Consider the following 17,849-nt stretch of genomic DNA (forward strand, 5'->3'; position numbering starts at 1 on the left):
CCCCAGTGGCAGTGTAAAGCAGACTTGGCAAACAGCTATCGTTTTGGACAAATTGAAGTGAGCTGCGAAGGCTACGATTATCCAGATGATCCGTACATCTTGAGAGGATCCTGTAGTTTGCTGTTCAGGCTTGAGCTGACTGAGGAAGGTGAAAGGAAGGCAAAGACCTCTGGAAGCTTTGGCTCTGGCTATTATCAGTCAAGGAAGGATTTTTCTGATTCCGGTCCCGGAGCGATTGTTGTAATTGTTCTTCTGATTCTCGCTTATGGAGTTTACAAGCTCTTSCTCAGTAACCAGCAGCCTCAGCAGAGTTTTGGTGATGGATTCTCCGGGCCTTCCTGGCACAGTCAGCAGGCACCCCCTCCTCCTGGTTTTAAATCCAGCTTCACAGGTAGGGCTCTAAGCCTGTTATGGGACTCAAAATTGGGTTGTACTGTGCCAGCTGCAGCAAGCGCAGGTGGGATAGACTTAACACTAATTCACTGGCAGCGTACTGTGCTGAGTTTGCTGCAGACGCTGCAGCCAGCTTTCCGTTCTGTTCTTTGTTCAAAAGCAAAAATTAAGAGCTTGGTTTCCCACCGGCTTTCAAGGCAGGACATTCAGCAAACCTTTGAAAACCTTGAAAATTTGAAAGCCCATCCCCCAAAGCTCTGCAAGGGTTTTTTTGTTTTTTTTCCCCCCCCATAAATGGTGATATCGGGTGAAATGTGAGGATTGTGGTAGGGGAAGAATAACCTTCACAAGTCATCTGGAAGAGAGGAGAATAGTCTAACGCAGGCAAAACCAAACGTGTTAAAGAAGTGCTTTGAAACTTTGCAGTAGGCTTTTTCCACTGCTGGGCTGCCTGACCCTTAYTTCATTAATTCCTAATTTGCTAGAGCTGAGTATCACGTACCAGTCATCTGTGTGACAGATGCCTCGGTGTAGTCCCACCCAGTGGTCTAAAGCTGCGGCTCCCAGAGCGGGGAGAAGAGTCTGAGCTATCTTTAGAGGCGCAACAGCTGCATCTTATGCGGTGCTTCACATCTGGAACTGGAAATTGTATTACCAATGACAAGGCTGCTGCTAGGAAAAATGCCCCTTTTCCCTTTCCCGGAATACTGATAACTTTTATTTCCTCACTTAAGAGGACTGCATTGGACACCCAGAGCATTTAAGGGAAACGAATGTTATTCATCTGGTGTCTGACTGACTGATTTTACCCTGTGATCGTGTGGGATGCTCCTGGCACAGGAACAGATCATCTTCTGACAAGTCGCTTTMTCTCTGTCTTGCTTGCTTTCTGTGACATAGAGAAGTGGTCCTATCAAGTAGGTGAATTGTAAGGGTTAAGTTTACTTAGACTTCACTACTCAAATATAAACTCTTGACTATTAGTGCTCTCCGTGAGAGTAGAATTTATGCCCACTACTAGGTTTGCTCAAGCCAGTGAGCCAACAGGGGGTGCCAGGATAACCCTGGATATTCTTGTGCAGGGCATGTGCAGCAGAGGCTTTCAGGTGGACCTAGAGAATTAGAGGGTTTGTGCTCCTGTATTACTGATGGCTTTGAAAATTGGTTTCTATTTCGTTATTTCAGACTTCAGACAATCTGTCTATGCGGTGTATTTATTAGTGACCTTGTGTATGCATGCCACTGACGTTATTGCATTATTGCGGTAGTTACTAAAGAGCCCTGGTCACAAGACAGGGCTCCATCGTRCCAGGCAGCAGTCGGAGTAATGGGTCACGTTTCTCTCCCTCTCTTTCTTTTTCTCTCTATTTTTTATTTCCTCTTCTTCTCTGTCCTGTTGCTTTTCAGTTAATTGCACCAACACACCTTTCCTTGCAAGTGCCTGTGAAATCCAGCAAGGATTGGGGGGCTGAAAATATTTTCTCTGGATTAATACTGAAAATTGAGAAACTTAAAATGCACATTGGGAGCTGTATATGGCTTAATTTATGGCATTTTAAATAACTACTGTCAGTGATTCCTCTTGAGATTTCACTGCAGTAATGCTACTTCTAATACAGACAGTGAGGAGGAAAACCTTTAATTTTGGGGCCAACTCAAATTAAGTGTTATGATGCCTCATGGATTTAGTATCTATCTTCAGTTTTAACAGCAGAGCAAAGGCACATTTCTGGGTGTGTATGTGCATGTATACCAAACATGTACTTACCTTTGAAAATCTGGACAGTAATGCCAAGCGGTGTAGTTCACTTACTGCTGTTAATATTTAGTTTGCTTCATTTTAAATCTCCTTAACATGCAGAATGCCTCCTGTGAAACTCGTTTAGCTAGCATATCTTCATTATATTCCACTTTTCCTCTGTTGGTGGTTTGACATGATCCTTAATGTTTACTCTAGGTTTTTCAACAAAAGATGACTCCGTTTTCTGAGTCAGTGTTCAGCCATGGTGCTCTTGAACAAATGAGTTGGTTCATCTCCCTGGTTAACATAGCTTTTACAGTAAATTAAATGCTATATTTGGTTCCAAAGCGGCATAGTTTAGTGGTGTTATCGTTCCTGTGGGAGTTACCTCTCTTCCAATGCACTCAAAATGAAATTCGTTATCATATCCAATGTAGGCTTAAACTGATAACTTAAATCAGGATTTCTGTATTCTGTAACTTCAAGCAATCCACACCAGTTTAAAGAAGAGAAATCAGGCCATGTACAACTTTTGCATACAAAATCTCTGGTCCACTTATTTCAGTCCTTGTCTTTTACACTTTGTTATGAAATATGTTAAAGCTTTAATTGATCTTGTTCTTTCATCCCCATTTTTCTCTAGACCAAATAAATGATTCAGCTTTGTTTTTGCAACTTTGCTTTTTAATTCTAAACAAAATGCATTTAGTTCTGAGTCAGAACCCCACGCTGCTCAGTTCACATGTAATATCGTGGTTCTTCTTCCCTCGACCCATTTGATCTGCTTGCAGTTTCATCAAGGTATTGGTCAAGCTCGGTGACTCATGCATCATAAAAACCTTGCAATGCGATTGCAGTTAACAAGTCTTTTGATGGCAAATGCCAGGCTAGAATTACCAGAAATAATACAAAGTAATGTTAGCTACTGAGCTGAGCCACTGTTACTCAAAAAGAGCAGAAGCTTTGAGTGAGGTTAGAAGCAACGTGTCTTAATGGTTAGGTCACTGCTAGGACTTAAGATACTTGATTTTTGTTCCTGAGTCTGCCCCTGACCTGCTGTGTGACCTTGAGCAGATTTTGTTTTTTTTTTTTAAGTCTACTTTGTACGTTTACAAATCCGCAGGCAGGGGCTGTTTGTGTTTTGCAAACATCAGGGCTGTAAGATTGAGTGGAAGCTAATTTTTAACATAAAGCAGCTTATATTTGTTGCTGGTGGGATTTTTTGTGGGTGTTTTTCCTGCTTTCTAAACCATGACACCTTTCAAGTTGGGCTCGATCTGTAATCTACTGAAATCAACAGGAATCTGATGTCTAACTTGCCTTTAACAAGGCAGAGTCTTGTTGCAATAGCTGACCTGAGAATTAGGTGCCATTAACTGATACGTCTTCTATTTTCCACTTGGTTTAAGAACCTGGCAGCTTTGGGACTCATTCCAGTCATGGAACCAATTCAGGACCAGGATTTTGGACTGGATTAGGAGCAGGAGGCTTGCTAGGCTACTTGGCTGGCAGTCACAGGTAAGATATATATGCTGTCACTCTTGTTTTAAGCTTAAGTATTTACGCTTTCTGGGGGTATACTCTGCGTACATTGTTTGTAAGGGGTTTTTTTGTCCTGTGTCATTCAAACTGTAAAATCCTGCCTCTGGAGCAATTTTGAAGAGCAATCTGTAGCTCCAGCGGTGAAGCCATTTCAAACTCCTTTCTGGGAGAGGGGAATTGGGAGGACTAAAGTTCTTGGTTCTGCTTTATCTGAATACTCTGACCTGGCAGATGGCCTGCAAATTTAACATGAGCATTTAAACAATTCTTGTACAGAGTGCCTTAAAACACAGATAAAAGTATTAAGCATAAAACTATTTGCAAATAGATCTCTAGTGTCATCTCTACTAAAGTCAGCCTGGATGTCAGCTGCTCTTCTGTGATATTCGGTGTGGCCAAATTAGAGAGGTTTGACTCTAGTCTCGCCATGGCCCATGTATGGAAATCCAAGAGGTGTGGTTTTTCCAGAGGATTTGTAGGTCATATGCAAGTTGCCTTTTGGAAAAACTTAACACAGGCAGCATTCAAAAGCCATTTCGGTGCTGGAGCCAACATCTGCTGTTTGTGTTTGGTAAACACTTTTAAACATTTAAAACGCTTTATTTTTAGATAAACAGCTTAGTAAGGGGAGCAATYGCTGCCATTTTAGGCTTCACTAGAGGGAATATGCGGCTTCTACAGGGACTCTGTAGAGCCCAAGTAGTTTGCTCTGTTTATCAAATAACTGCATGTATCAATTCTCCTTCTGTAGGCACGTAGCAATATAATAGGTTATATATAACCACATCCTTTTTTTTTCTATTGAAGGTGTGGGAGTAAGAGAGACCGTGCAGGCAAGAGTGTGTTGAAGCATCTGCCTGCTTGGTAAGGTTGCTTGGTAAAGATAGCAGCCTGATCAGGATTGCCTGTTTGTTAAAGAAATGGAAGCTTGGGAGATGAGAACACTTCTGAAGTATAAAGAAAAAAGTGTCCAGTAGGCAGTTTTGATGCTGTAGAGTCAAGTGAGGTGAAACTGGGACAGTGATTCCRTCAGAAATAGGAATTGCCTATAAATTCACTTTGAGGAGAGCTTTAAAGGTTAAAGGATGAAAGATCATCTTATTTTACTATTTTAGCCTTGCTAAGGATTCCTGAAAGGTAAGGAACATTAAAAGCTGCCTTGGCTTGATGCTCGTTACCTTTTAAATACAAGGTCTATATATAGATTCTGTGACTTTTTTTATTTCCCTTGTTTCACTGGCCTGTTCTTGGTGCTTAAGATAYTAGAGGCCTAACTGAGCACTTAAGTCCAAATATATAAATAAAATTTCTAATTTAGGCTTACTTGGCATAGTATTTCTTTCTGTTCGTCGTTTTTGAAACGATGTGCCTGAAAATACTGGTGCCAGAAGGTGTGAGATGGCAATTTGTGAATTTCAACAGCAGGAAATTCCATGTCCATAGAAGCAAATAATTTAAATCAGTGAGTCAGAGGCCGTGACAAAGCAGCTGTATCGATCCAACTTKTTCAAGGTGGCTAATGGCACGGAGGAATGCTTTCTTTTACCTTACGCAGCTGGGACATAGGCACTGCTGAACTGCATTTACGCTTCTGATATGCTGAATCTACTTTTTTGAGAGTTCTGTAGATGTTACGTATGATAACGTTAGCTATCCTTGCTGTCAACATGTTAATTCTTTTAAAAAGGGAGGATTACAGCTTTGAAACAGCTGCACGCATGCAGTTCTCCCTCAGAGATGCATTTCCTTGCTGCTGGGGTTTGTAATACCACCTTCATTTTTCATGAGGTCACTAACAAACGCCTCTTCTCTTTCTCTCGTCAGAGCACAGTCGCATTCCCCGTATTTCGGTACGTGGACAGATCACGCGGCTGCACCTCCGACGTGTGGACAGTCCAGCAATTCCACACAGGGCAGCAGTTCAGGAACAAGAACTGCTTCTGGTAAGGCACAGGAGACTCTGATCTCCTGAAGCTCAAGAGACTTTGAGCCTATCCAAAGTACGCAGACATTAGCTGAGGTTCAGCAAGCATTCCTAGTTTTATTTTGGCCGGGATTTGGTTACGGATGGGCATGTACCAGGTCTTTTGTCTCTATTCCTATAGCAATAAGGCGGCACTGTGCGGTGGGAAGCTCCCCCACAGGCCTGCGGTTAGCACGGTACTGCCGGCGTTGGGTTTGTCGTCACCTGCGGGGTGCGTTAGCCAAAGGCTTTCCCTCGGAGCGCACCGCACGTGCCCTTCTCTAGCAAACGTGTACCAACATGACTTCTTTGTAGAAACCAGGTTGTCTTAAGCTGCAAAGAGCTTTTTTCAGGGCTGTCAGCCCACAGTTACTTACTGCTGCGCTTTATGTGAATTTGTTTAACTCGATTYGCTTACCAACTTTAGCTTTTTGCTTTTTTCTTCTTTCTTTTTTTTTCTTTTTACAACTGGGGAGAGCCTAGTGGAAAGGCTGTGGTGGAGCTGAGACTTCTTTTTTTTTCTTTCTTTGTAGGCTTTGGTGGCACAAAACGAAGATAAATCCTTGGCATTATTGCATCTCAGCARTTGAACTAAACCTTCTTCATGTGTGCTAGCACCTTTTTTTATTAACAGTAGGTTTTGGGAGTGAATATGAGAAGAGGTGTGAAGAACTGGGCAAATAATTCTTTTTCCCTGTGGAAATGTGGACTCATTCTTGTTCAGGGTATAGCAGGTACTGGAACATCCACTGTTTCACAAAACCAGCGTCTCATAAGATAAAAAATCATAAGATACAAAATTTAAAAAAAAAAAGGAACGTTACAGTTGCCTGTACTTGACTGATGATGTCATTGGCAGCCTTACCAGATTTGCAAAGCAAGTAACTTACTCATACTCTGGGGTAACCTTCATTTAATCCAGAATTTCTGTGTRTTTGGGTTGTTTTCTGCTTTGTTTTGTTTTGCCTTGTGATCCAGCATCTGGAAGGCCTAGTATGTAATCCACCTGCTCTCTAAGGGGTACCTTAYGCCTCTTTTCGCTTGTCTTTGTGAAATTAAGTGAACAGTACTGTAAGTGCAGTCAGCTGATCAGATGAGTTTGGGGGAGGGGGGGTTTCTTTAGTGGAGAGGAGGGCAAAGCTGTAGAGAGACTAACACTGATGTTTGTCTCTGTGCTATGCGACTCCTGGAGCCAAAAATTTGTGGATTTGAAGGTGTCCATGTTCTAGGCTTTATCCAGGTGACCATACAAACTTAGGGGATTTTATTCATCCTTTTTGTAATTAGTTAACAACCTGAATTGAGACAAGATGGTGCTTGTGTAATCTAGACCTTTTTCTAGAAGAGGGAATTTAGAGGTCCTCTAAATTAAGGTGGTTGTAGGCACTTTACCCACGTTAAGATCCTAGACTTTCTCTGTTTTATTTTATTTTATTTTTACTGTGAAAGTTAGCAATGCTGTGAAAGCTTCAGATGTGACCTGGCTTGTTTCTCAGCTCCTGTTCTTCCTGCAAGACCCACCTCTCCAGGACAGAGTAAACCAAAGGTTTTTATTACAAATGGAAAGGGAGAATTCTTATTCCAAAGCCGGTAGTATCTCTAGACCATAGCAGGTCTTAAGACTAAGCAAAGAAAGGAAGCCGATGGCTAATGGGACACAAACTTTTGAGAATTCCTGCGGGTTTTTTTTTTTTTAAGTGCTGTTAAAGAGTGAATGGGACTCTTTCAGTATGAGAGAGGCCTCGCTTTGTTCTGTAACGATATTTTTGGCCTCTGAGAAGTATCGCAGTCCTTGTGTGATTGGCTGTGCCCTGGGAGAGGAAGAGGAATTGTTGAAAAAACAGAGTGACGTTTCTCCCGGTTCTGTGGGGGAAGCGTGAAGAAGGAGCCGCTCGGCTGGGTGCTCTCCAGAAGCCAGACCTTCACACTCGTACGGCTCAGAAGCACCTGCACGAGCAGCTTCCCTGTGCCGGCTGCGGTCGGAAGGGAGCCATCCCCCTGTGTAGGGGAGCTGGCATAAACTATTCCAGCAAAGCGAAGCGCTCTCGCTGGTGTAAGCTGCGTCTCCACGAGGAGGTTTAGCAGGTGTGGTTAGTCTGGGAGGATGACTTCACTGTTACTCATCCAAAACGTAACTGTGTCTGCTCATGAGCCCAAAAATAATTGGCTGGAATGATTATGCCTGRGTTCAGTATCTGGCTTAGGCAGCAAGAAATGTACAGAAAGCTTTAAGCAGCCAACAAAAGCTGCTAAAGAGTGTAGAGCTTGTGCTGAAAAAGTGAAATCTTGATGCAGTTGATAGCTTGATGATTAAAATAGTGATTTATCATTTGAGAGGTTCATGTGTGTTTGATGCTGGAGGCCGGCTGCTCRGAGCAGCTTGAGGATTATGTGGCTGGAGGAAAATACAGGCAAGGTAGTGTTACTGRCAGCCTGCTCCGACGACCGGCAAAGCAAGGAAAAAGCGAAGACCTTGCCGTTGGCCAATTAGAATGTCTTATCTGCTATGGGGAGAAGGATGCGGTAAATCTATCTTTTCGGCCAAGTATAGCAAAGTAACCTAGTTTAAATGTGCAGTTTTTACTTGCTTGTAAGTGTATTCAGGCTGCAACCTGTAACTACTCTATGCACCAACTAATTATTAACAATGAAACTGGATTTTTACYGTCTAACTGTTGGAGTAGAGTTTGGAGCTGGATCTAAAATTATGATGTGCTGTAAAAAGTTTTAGATAATGTTTTCATTTGTATTTATATTTCCTGCATTGAATCTGTTATGATGCATAAACGTGATGACTTACTGTAGCCTCTGTACGCTGCTGAATCTGTTTAGAGGATGTTTTTGCCCTTCCCTTTGATAAAGTAATAAAAAAGGTCAGAATGGGGTATTTCTGTCTTTGAAGCAGTATCTGGAGGCCTGCAGGGCTCTCCGCATTGCCATGCTATTCCCAGTATTGTTTTATTTTGTTATCTTATTGATTAGACTTTATATGGAAATACTGAGCCACGTGAAGAAATGAAGGATTTCATGTAAATTGAGGTTTCTAAGCTTGCCTAAAAGGTCCATTACGTTTCTTAGTTTCTGGTTTTACAGGGGTTTGGCTGAACCTTTCGAAAGAAGTTGTGATCGCTGCCGCGGTTGCTGGTTATGGGTCCAGCAAACTCGAGGTCTGCTGCTTACACTGAGAACRCGTCGCCGCTGAGCAGAGACATGGCCTACAGGTACAGGTGGTACAACGTCTGGACGCTAGTTGTGCAAGGTTAAACCGGGGCCTGCAAATTCCAGGGTGCAGTTTGGTCTAGGTCAAGGGTGTTGGTGAGGATCCTGAATGAAAAGAGCTTATGGAAGGTGGCTTAGGGTTCGTGTTTATAGGAAACCTTGAGCTTTCTTCCTGAATATCTGAACTGTTGGTCTTAGTCTGCCTTCTGCTCCTGGACAGGATTTTGGTGGCTTCTTTAGCTGCACAGTTGCAAGGCATATATTAGTGTTTAGRATGTTTTACACCTCTGTGTAATAACTGCAGTTCTGCTTTGCACCTGGGCCTAGCTCTGCTCTTAACTGACATGGCTTCCACCTTCACAAAGCTCGTTACAGGGATGAAACTCCTGSTTTGCTGCTCAATTCCTCAGAAGCATGTGGTGAAAGAAAGCRGATGCAGAGAGATAAACTTTTTCTGTGACATCCTGTCTTGTGGTTGAACTCGGCTGCCAAGTCAGATCTTGGCTAGTTCTGCAGACTGCCATGCTACCCAGCTTGCTCTGTTCTTTGGCTGTAAGGTGTGTTATACTGATCAGCAGGGTTAGGTGTTTGTTTTAAATGTTCTGTGAGTGCATAATCCCATAACCGCCCCCAATTCTTTGSTTCTGGAGAAGTTTTCCCTTGTCACAGCCTCAAATTAAATTTGAAATAAGCTTCTTGGGGTCAGGTTCATTTTGAAGTTGAGCCACACGATGTGACAGGAGAAAGCTTGAAGGAAAAGTTTTGTAGGAACTGTTAGACCTGAAAAAAGTATTCTGCCTCTTTAACTCTCCAGGGTTTTTAACAGTGCTAGGAAGGCWAGTCTCCGCACTGGTAGACACAAGGTATATCACCACTGACTTCTCTGGGACAAACCTGCTTGTTTCATTTAAGTGCTGCTATAGCCAAAACATGTTATAACACTTCCTCCCTTGTGTTTCTGAAAGGCAAACGAAAAACAAATTCAGGAAAACACAGATTCTTCTTTTGTTCTCAAAGGAATCTAGCTGTGTTTGAATGCAGTATGAAACTGGCTTTGCATCACTGAGTCCCAAAGGGAAGTAAAAAAAGCCAGATGACACCATTTCCAGCAGCAGGAGATGGATCACCGAGAAATCCCTAGAATAAGTAAGGCAGCAAGTTAGGGCTGCCTGCACAGCCATCTGAAAGCTGAAATTGCAGTATTTATGAGCAGACTGTTGTCCACTTAGTGCTGGTTGCGAGTGTTTTACATCTCTCCTTATAAAAGTTGATGTTTGTTCTTAATATTTTCAAATTATTTATCAGCCAGTGACTCTAGCACAGAAATAGCCCTGCTCTCCACAAACCAAAGGACATGAGCAAAGCCGCAGAATAAAGCAAAAAAACCATGAAGGGACAAGGTCTGTACCAGCAGACAGTGSTCTTGTCGTGCTGCGTGTAGTAAAACCACATGTTGTCAGGGCCTCTGGTGTCCTCCCACACCCGCCACGGCAGTTCAGGGGTAAGCGTCGGCCTGCGAGAGGCCGCGTATCCCTCGGCAGGTTTTGCTGAAACCTTCCTCGGCAGCCGATTCTCTTGCTCTCCTAATATCCTGCCTGATCGCAGCAGCTCTCGCTTCCAGCCGTCTCTATCACCTTCTTTATTGCAGCTATGTTTTGCCAGTGCTAATGAAAATCGTCCACAGGCTCCCTTTGTATGGCCTGTATTTCTTACCTCCCGCTGTCTCCCATCGCGTAGCTCCCTCTGTTCCTGCTGCGGGTCAGTGTTCCTGCAGTGAGGAAGTGAGAAGTAGTTGCAAAAAGCACCCGGAGCTGGGAACGGGCAGGGTGGGGGCAGAGATGAGGTCACTGGAGCAAACTCGGAGGCGCTGTGGATTGAGCTTTCACAGTTTCATCATGACTGTGCAAAAGGGAGCTGTTTTCAGCCTTCTGGAAGAAAAGCCTTTTTGTCAAGGTGTGGGAAGGGTAGCAAACATGACGGAGGGTAGCAAGTTTACCCCTGCMCTAGGCGAAGCCAGGGCTGCAGGTGGAGCCTTTCCCCATCGTATATCCTCCTCTCTGTCTCCTGCAACGGGAGGAAACTCTAGGAAATAACCATGGAAGTTAGTTCTGATATCAGACCTATCAGTAATATTAGGATTCTTTTTTTTAGGGTTGAAAGTTTCCTTTTAATTTTGTTYGTCACGCACCCCTAAACAAGTCCTARGAGGGAATATAGGTAGTATGTATCAGGGCCTTTTTATCKGAGTACTGTCTGAGCCATAGCCCCSTTCAGTCCAGTGTGAAGTTTGSTGAAGACACYGCCAAATTGCCTTCTCCTTAAAGACCGGGTAGTCTGAAACAGCTCAGAAAATTGCTTCCGTCCTTGCTCTCAAGTCAAGGAGACCCTGTTCCCCACCCGTGGCAGTGCATCTGCTGCCGACACCCACTGTCAGCAGCGAAGTGGTGTCTTCCCTGTGTAGACAAACCCCGTGTTCTCAGCGTGACTATTGCAAAAGCAGCCAGCCCCACGGGTCGCAGTGCGGCTTGGTTCTCCCTTGGCTTGGCGATCCTGCTCGGTTCATTCTGCCCGCGGTCCTCCATACCAGGTGGAAGGGGGTTTTCCTTTTTCACAAGGACCTGGTGGTGAGGCTGTAACTAAGCAGACGTGTGTAGAGCTGAAGCACTGCAAACCAAGGACAGGAAGACCAATTTGAATCAAGATAATACATGCCCTTTTTAATTAAGAAAAGAAAAAGAAACAGCAACAGCCTCAAATCTTTGATTTTATTTTTCTGAAGAATGTAGYCTGTTCCCTGGGTGCTCGCTGCCAAGTTTGCTTGTACTTCAGCTAATGCAGTTTTTAAAGAGAAATTAGCRTTTGGACAGGTACTGGCATACTGCAAAGCCTCGTCGGCGATAGCTGAGAACTTTGCACTTGCGTGCCCGTCTGCAGAGGTATTCCGCCTGAAAGGAGCAGACGGGAGAGGAATGCCAGACAGCGGCAGGTGAGCGTTCCTGGCCTGGGAAACGTGCCGGGACACCTCTTTGCCTTGATCCTCTGTTTGCCCACGCGCCTGCTGGCTCGGGCCCTGCRGAGCAATGAGCGTTACCAGGTAGCCAAAGCTGGGCAGGCTTCCAGGAGAGGAGGACGTGGGTGAGGGAAGGTTGKTTGACCTTTGGACAGCGTGTCGATGGAGGCCCGGAAAGACAGCGGAGCTACAGGAATGTTTCCTGCCCTGGAGTAAGGAATGAAGCGAGAGAGGACAAGGAATAAGCAATGATAGCCGGCTGTTCAGCAGAGCATCCTGCATCGCTTTTCGAAGCCAGTCAGCGTACCGGAGGATGTTCTTATGCTCTGTRTCCGCAGCGCACTGAAGGAGCCAAACCTCYGTGTCTGTTTATGAGAAAACCTTATCAGTTCAGCTGCTGGGTCAGGCCCTCCCTGTGCCGTAATACTCTTTGGGATACCTGGACCTTTACTAGGGCTTTTGCTGGCGTAGTTGGAAGGAGGCAAGAGTGTAATTGTCTTGCCCTCCTGTCCCAACATATGTTCTCGGCAAAAATTTTAAATGTAGAACAAACATCGAAATAAAATTGCGATTGGTAACCCCTCATGGAGCACTTCTATTAAATCGATGATTCAGGTAAGAAGTTTCCCTTTACTGCATTCAAGCATCTTCATGCTTTTCAGCCAAAAACTGCTGAACGAGTGCAACTTTCGAAGTGCCAGACAAGGGCAGGTGACATTATTACCTGTCTTTTTCAGAGGGAAATTTTGGACAGGAGACATTAATGTTACTATTTTGATGATCAGATAAAATCCACCTTTTTTTCATCTTAGTACATGACCCAATTTCCCACGAAATCAGGAGAAAAGACATGCTCAACATTTCTGACGACTGTGCCGTTTGTACCGAGCATCCTAAATAAAAGAAAACAATTATTAAATACYTGATTTGCATTTCAAAAGAGGCATCCGTAGTCTGTGCCATATTATCCCTGGTCACATCAGCAACATGTAAATACAGCAGCAGCTTCCTAGACCTGAACAAATAAAATCTCGGTGCGCCCGTGCCCGCTTCCACCTGAGACCAGGCTGCAGAAGCAGCTTTGGCCTAGGCGGAACGGTCTACGTTTATAAGCCGGGTGAGGTTTCTAAGGGGGAGGCAATATCTTTTATTAGACAAAACGGGAAGAGCTCGGGCRTTGCTTTTCCCTGGCTGTGCCGGCTCGTTCTGCCTCGCTGCTGGAGCCCCCCGAGTTGGAGCGGCTGCGGCTGGCCCCGGGCGAGACGCTCGGAGCGGGTGGCTGGTTGGCGGCAGAAGAGCTAACGCCGCTGGCATAGTCCCCGAAATCGGGAGGAAAACTAGCTTTGGTAACTAACTTTGGCCTTTGGTAAGAGCAGGACCTTCCTGCGCTGCAGCAGCGGACTGGGAGAGGAARGCAGTCGCGCTGGGCGCTGCGCCGTCCCTGTCCTGGTGGGCCTGCGGACGGAAGGCTGGGGGCAGGGAGCGCGGYGCAGCCGCGGGTGCCATGCGGTTTTTCCTGTTTCTTTTCTTCCCTTCGGGCAGGGTTTTGTTAGGCTGAGATGAGCCGCATAGATATTCCAAGGGGAAGCGTGAAAAGGAGCGCATTCCTAACCGGGTTTGGAATTAACTGCCCATCCAGGTGAGCCAGTGRAGTGACACGTCCTGTCTGGAAGGCGATCAGGGTGGCTTTTTCTGGCTTCCCATTCAGGAGAGCGGTGGCATTGACTGACAATAGGAGAGCTGTTTTCTCCACACCGAGCACCGGCTTTTCCGTATGCAAAAGAAATGTTAGGTCTTGCTTAAATCCGGGCGTGAGCCAGCACTGTGGCTGCGTCCCTCAGTGAAACCTCTCTTGCAACTGTGCTGCAATCCCTGAGCTTAACCTGGGTGCGGAAAAGGGAGAAAAGCTATCGGGGACCTTGTCCAGCCGGTAAATTGGTGTTCTGCCTTACGCAGCTTACCAGTAACGAAGGCCACGCTTCGTCTCTTAGAAAATCCCCTAAAACTCTAGGGAACTGTGCAGAGACCGTAATTCCTTAGAAGAGCCCTAGAAGCGGAAAGGACRCGTAGTTTATACGTTTGTCTGGGGTATGTTGTTGTTTTTCCACCAGTGTAGCTGTGCTGGTGCAAACAGCAGAGGTTGGGGAGCGGGGCAGGAGCAAACACTTACCTGGACCGATAAAACGAGATTGCACCCTCGTGTGTTCTGGAAAAATCAGTGTGCTGGAGTAAGCGGCAAAATTGCATTTACTGCATCCCCACGCTGAAAGCTCGTGGGATTTCGGTCCTACAGCGTGGGTTAAGAGTACCGTCCCCTCTCTGTCCTCCCCGGCAGTGGAAAGCTCCAGCTCTCGCAGGAGGTCAAGCCCAGGGTTAAATATTCTCTGGTCGTCAGMGAGCTGGTCCTGCAGCGGATGGAGGGAAGGGGCAACGGCTCGCGTGCTGGGGGGTTAAAAACAGAGGTGGTGAGGAAAGTTAAGTGGAATTTCTGGACTTTGCGTGGAGAAGCCAGGCTCTTCACAGCGGGAGAGGTACGGAGAGCAGGCGTGCAAGCGTTCAGCTTGGCTCGCTGGGAGCGAGGGGGAACCGAGGTGCAGGATCCGCGGGCAGAACGGCTAAGCCCTGCTGCACAGACACGTTCTTTCCAAATAGGGCCTTCCCCCGCGATCGCCCGAGACAGAAGACGTGCTGCTTCGAGCGCAGCTGCCCTGGAGAGGATCCGGTCACACCAGCACCAACTCCTCCMGTTCCGTACCGGGAAGGCCGTTAAAAACAATTTTACGTGCTGCAGCTGCACCTCTCCTTAGGTTGTGGCACCGTAACTCCTAGCACGACATCTCCATCCCCTTGAAATACTTACAYGGCAGCTTTGCTTGGATGGTCTAGGATGGGGTTAGGTGTTATGGTTCCTAGGTGCAACAGCCVGCTTTGACACCTGACTGCGTGGCTTTCGGCTACAAACGAGAGCGGATCTTTTGCAGCAGCCCGGAAACGCCTGGAAGCCCCACCACGTAAAAGGGAGCTGCTGGACGCCGAGGCGCTCTCGAAAACACTTCTTCACCCCTCAGCTTGCAGCTCTTCCGCTTGCGCAGCGGGGGTGGCGCTTCTGGACCTCGCGTGCAGCGAGATCTCCAGCCGGAGGCACCATGCAAGTCYGAAGCACAGCTGCGTTTTGGGGGAAGGCAGGTCGAACGAGCGTTGTTCTCCCGCTCCGGTTCCCGTGCGGCTGCAGCGACGTTCCCGCCGGGACGAGGGAAGGGTTTCCGCAGCGGTGGGCACCAGCCGCGAGACGCAACTGCACCTTTTGGCTGCACTTCTGACTCGCACTAGTTTGAATGTCCACGGAGCTACGGTGTTACCGCCTCKCCGAATTATTTTTTAATTGTGCTGACTGTAGAAACAAAATTATCAAGGCCAGAATTCCTGAAACACAAGTGATTCCGCCTAGGGCTTGGAATTTCGGCCTGTTACGACCTTCAGACGTGAGATCTGTTAGAAGCAGCAAATGAAGCAAAACAAACCAAATGGAGATATCTTTTAACGCGGGCTTGAGTGACAATATTTCTCCTCCATTAGCAGCAAAAGAGCGAGGCYTCTCCGAACTCGTTAGTGCCCAGTGTATATTACATACCTTGGGATGCTCTGAACAGCTTGTCAGAGGTTCAGTAGAGGCTACAYGGTATTTTTAAAGCAAGCGTTTGCCATTTTTTTCTTTTCTTTTTTTTTTTTTTTACCAGAGGTGAAGCAATTAATAATCAAATTATTTGTAGCACTGTAACCATACACACATCTTTAGAACATCACCATTGACAGTTACGGCAAACTGGCGTACTTGCAAAGCACAGAAGCTGGGAAATCTGGTCAGACTGGTTTCCRAAAGGCGAAGGAGATCTCTGTGCAAGTGATAAACATTAAAAAACTATTAAGATAGCATTAATACTGGAGCTTTCAAGGGAACTGAAGGGATCCTGTCATTTAAAAAAATCCCAATAAGGAAAACCAGACGGCACAAAAAAAGCCCTTTCCGTGGAAAGAACCTAAAAGGACGCTTATGTCAAATCCAGTTGTGGAATTACACACAAAGTTCTCCTAGTAGCCTCAAGTCATGCAAAACGCTTTAACGGTTAAAAATGCAGGGCCCTTATTTTTATAACAGATGGAGGGTAGTGTGCTTTCTATTACAAACCCAGCCTCAGCTCCCTTCTCCCCAGCTCATGCAGGATGGAAACGATCCATCCTAGAGTTAACGCACGTCTCTTGTTCTGGCAGAAGTTTTTATTTACTGTTACGTTTTTTGCAGACATTACAGTCCTTGATGTGGGTCGCTGCTTTTAGGGTACAGATTCACTGCAGAATTATCTACGTTCAAGCTGCCCGAAAGCTCCCCAACCGCAAAATAATTGCTGCAGCCACTTCCGTGTGCTGCTGAGATTTCTTGGGGTGCACATGTGGGGATTTTGGGAAGCCCTGGAGAACTAACAGCACTTGCCCGCTGGAGCAGCTGATGAGTGGTGTAACTTGGGCTTTAACCCATAAATCTGATGGCTTTAACCCATAAATCAAGAGCGTAGCTGTAGCCCAAGCTTCCCCCCCCCCCCCAAAACYGGAGAAGCTGCTCTGAGAGCAACGAAGACGCACGGAGGCTGCAAGCGCGGCGCTTTGGGCAGGAACCGGAGGTTACGCTTTTAGAGCAACCTCTTTCAAACCAACCCGTAAGGTTTACGCTACTGCGGAGTTAGGTCTGGATGCAGAAGATGACAGGCAGGCAGTCTTCCAAGTCTGCCCTYAGGGACCAGAAACAGGGTGAGCAGACCCAGGGCCGTCTGGGCAGATCCGCGAGCACGGCTGACATTTCTGTAACTGCTGATGAACAGCGCTTTCAAAAACACCAAGAAAACCATGCGGTGAGGAAACTCTTCCACAAAGGCAAATTGCAAAAGGCGTTTTAAAAATGTGTTTCGGAAGGGGCAGAAAACAAATCAGAACTCCTTTGAAATTGCTTAGAAACGTAAGCCTTATTGAAAGAAAGTCAGATATTGCAAGACACCAACGTGCTTCGGCAAGTTTTACTCAGGAGCATTATGAAAGATAGAAAATCAATGTAAGACTCTCCATTTTTATACTTTCCTGACAGAAGCCTCCAGCATAAAGAGAAAAGCACCCCAGGTCTTCATGGGACACTGAGGAATGACCTAAAGCGCTGGCTGGAGACAAAAACATCGCAGAGTAGCCTAGCAGCGTTTTAAACACAAGCGTAACGGTGCGAAGATTTTGCACGCATATCGGCAAGGACAGTAGGAACCCAGATGCGGCGCAGACATCCGCTTCRCGGGCCGTGACCCCGAAACTCAGGATGCGCCATCGTTGGCGCGGCGCTTTCAGGGCGAGCCGTAAAATCCGCGCGTTTGCGTCGATGTTAATTAAAGTAACGCCATTGGCTCGGCTCCTGAAAACGCGCGTGTGGGATCACCCCTGTGCATCGGATTGCGTGGCTCCGGCTGTGCCGCGAGGAGATTAAACTGAATATCGGGCAGTCGCTTTGAAGCTGCACTCCCCTGCCGGACTCGAAACCGTTCGGGGGAGCAGGCTGGTCACACCAGCCGCTGGCAGTGGTTAGGAAGGAAGGAAAGGGGAAAAAAAGGGAAGAAAATGCGCAGGAACGAATGGCGCGCAAAAGCCTGCAGCCGCCTGCGAGGGAAGCGTGATGATTTCCCACAGCTTGAAACGCGCGAAGCAATCCGGGAGCGTCGGCACCAACCGGGCTCAGCTGAGCTGAAATTCCTCTCGGGATAAAGACTACAAGGGAGCGGATCAGGGATGCTCGTTAGACGCGGCACTTCAGTATCYGGCAAAGCTCTGCGCTCCTTGAATGAATCCCGACACTGCTCAAGTTCCCCGATCGCTTTTGCTCCCAGGAAAACCAGCGTTTGCTTTCGCTGCTCTCTGAAGCTCCCGCTCCGGCAGCCGCCGCGTCCGCCAGG

General features: G+C 46.4%; 1 protein-coding gene across 1 annotated transcript in view; it reads left to right on the forward strand.

Moving 5' to 3' along the window:
* Positions 1-8,526, forward strand: part of SARAF (store-operated calcium entry associated regulatory factor) — a 10,576-nt gene extending 2,050 nt beyond the window's left edge. The window contains exons 3-6 of the mRNA XM_026082104.1: positions 7-391; positions 3,544-3,652; positions 5,501-5,619; positions 6,173-8,526. Coding sequence (XP_025937889.1) covers positions 7-391; positions 3,544-3,652; positions 5,501-5,619; positions 6,173-6,198 — 639 coding nt within the window. The 3' untranslated portion in view covers positions 6,199-8,526. The remainder of the gene's footprint in view (positions 1-6; positions 392-3,543; positions 3,653-5,500; positions 5,620-6,172) is intronic.
* The last annotated feature ends 9,323 nt before the right edge of the window (positions 8,527-17,849 follow it).

Source organism: Apteryx rowi, unplaced genomic scaffold, assembly GCF_003343035.1.
Source record: "Apteryx rowi isolate R43461 unplaced genomic scaffold, aptRow1 scaffold_567, whole genome shotgun sequence".
NCBI lineage: Eukaryota > Metazoa > Chordata > Aves > Apterygiformes > Apterygidae > Apteryx > Apteryx rowi.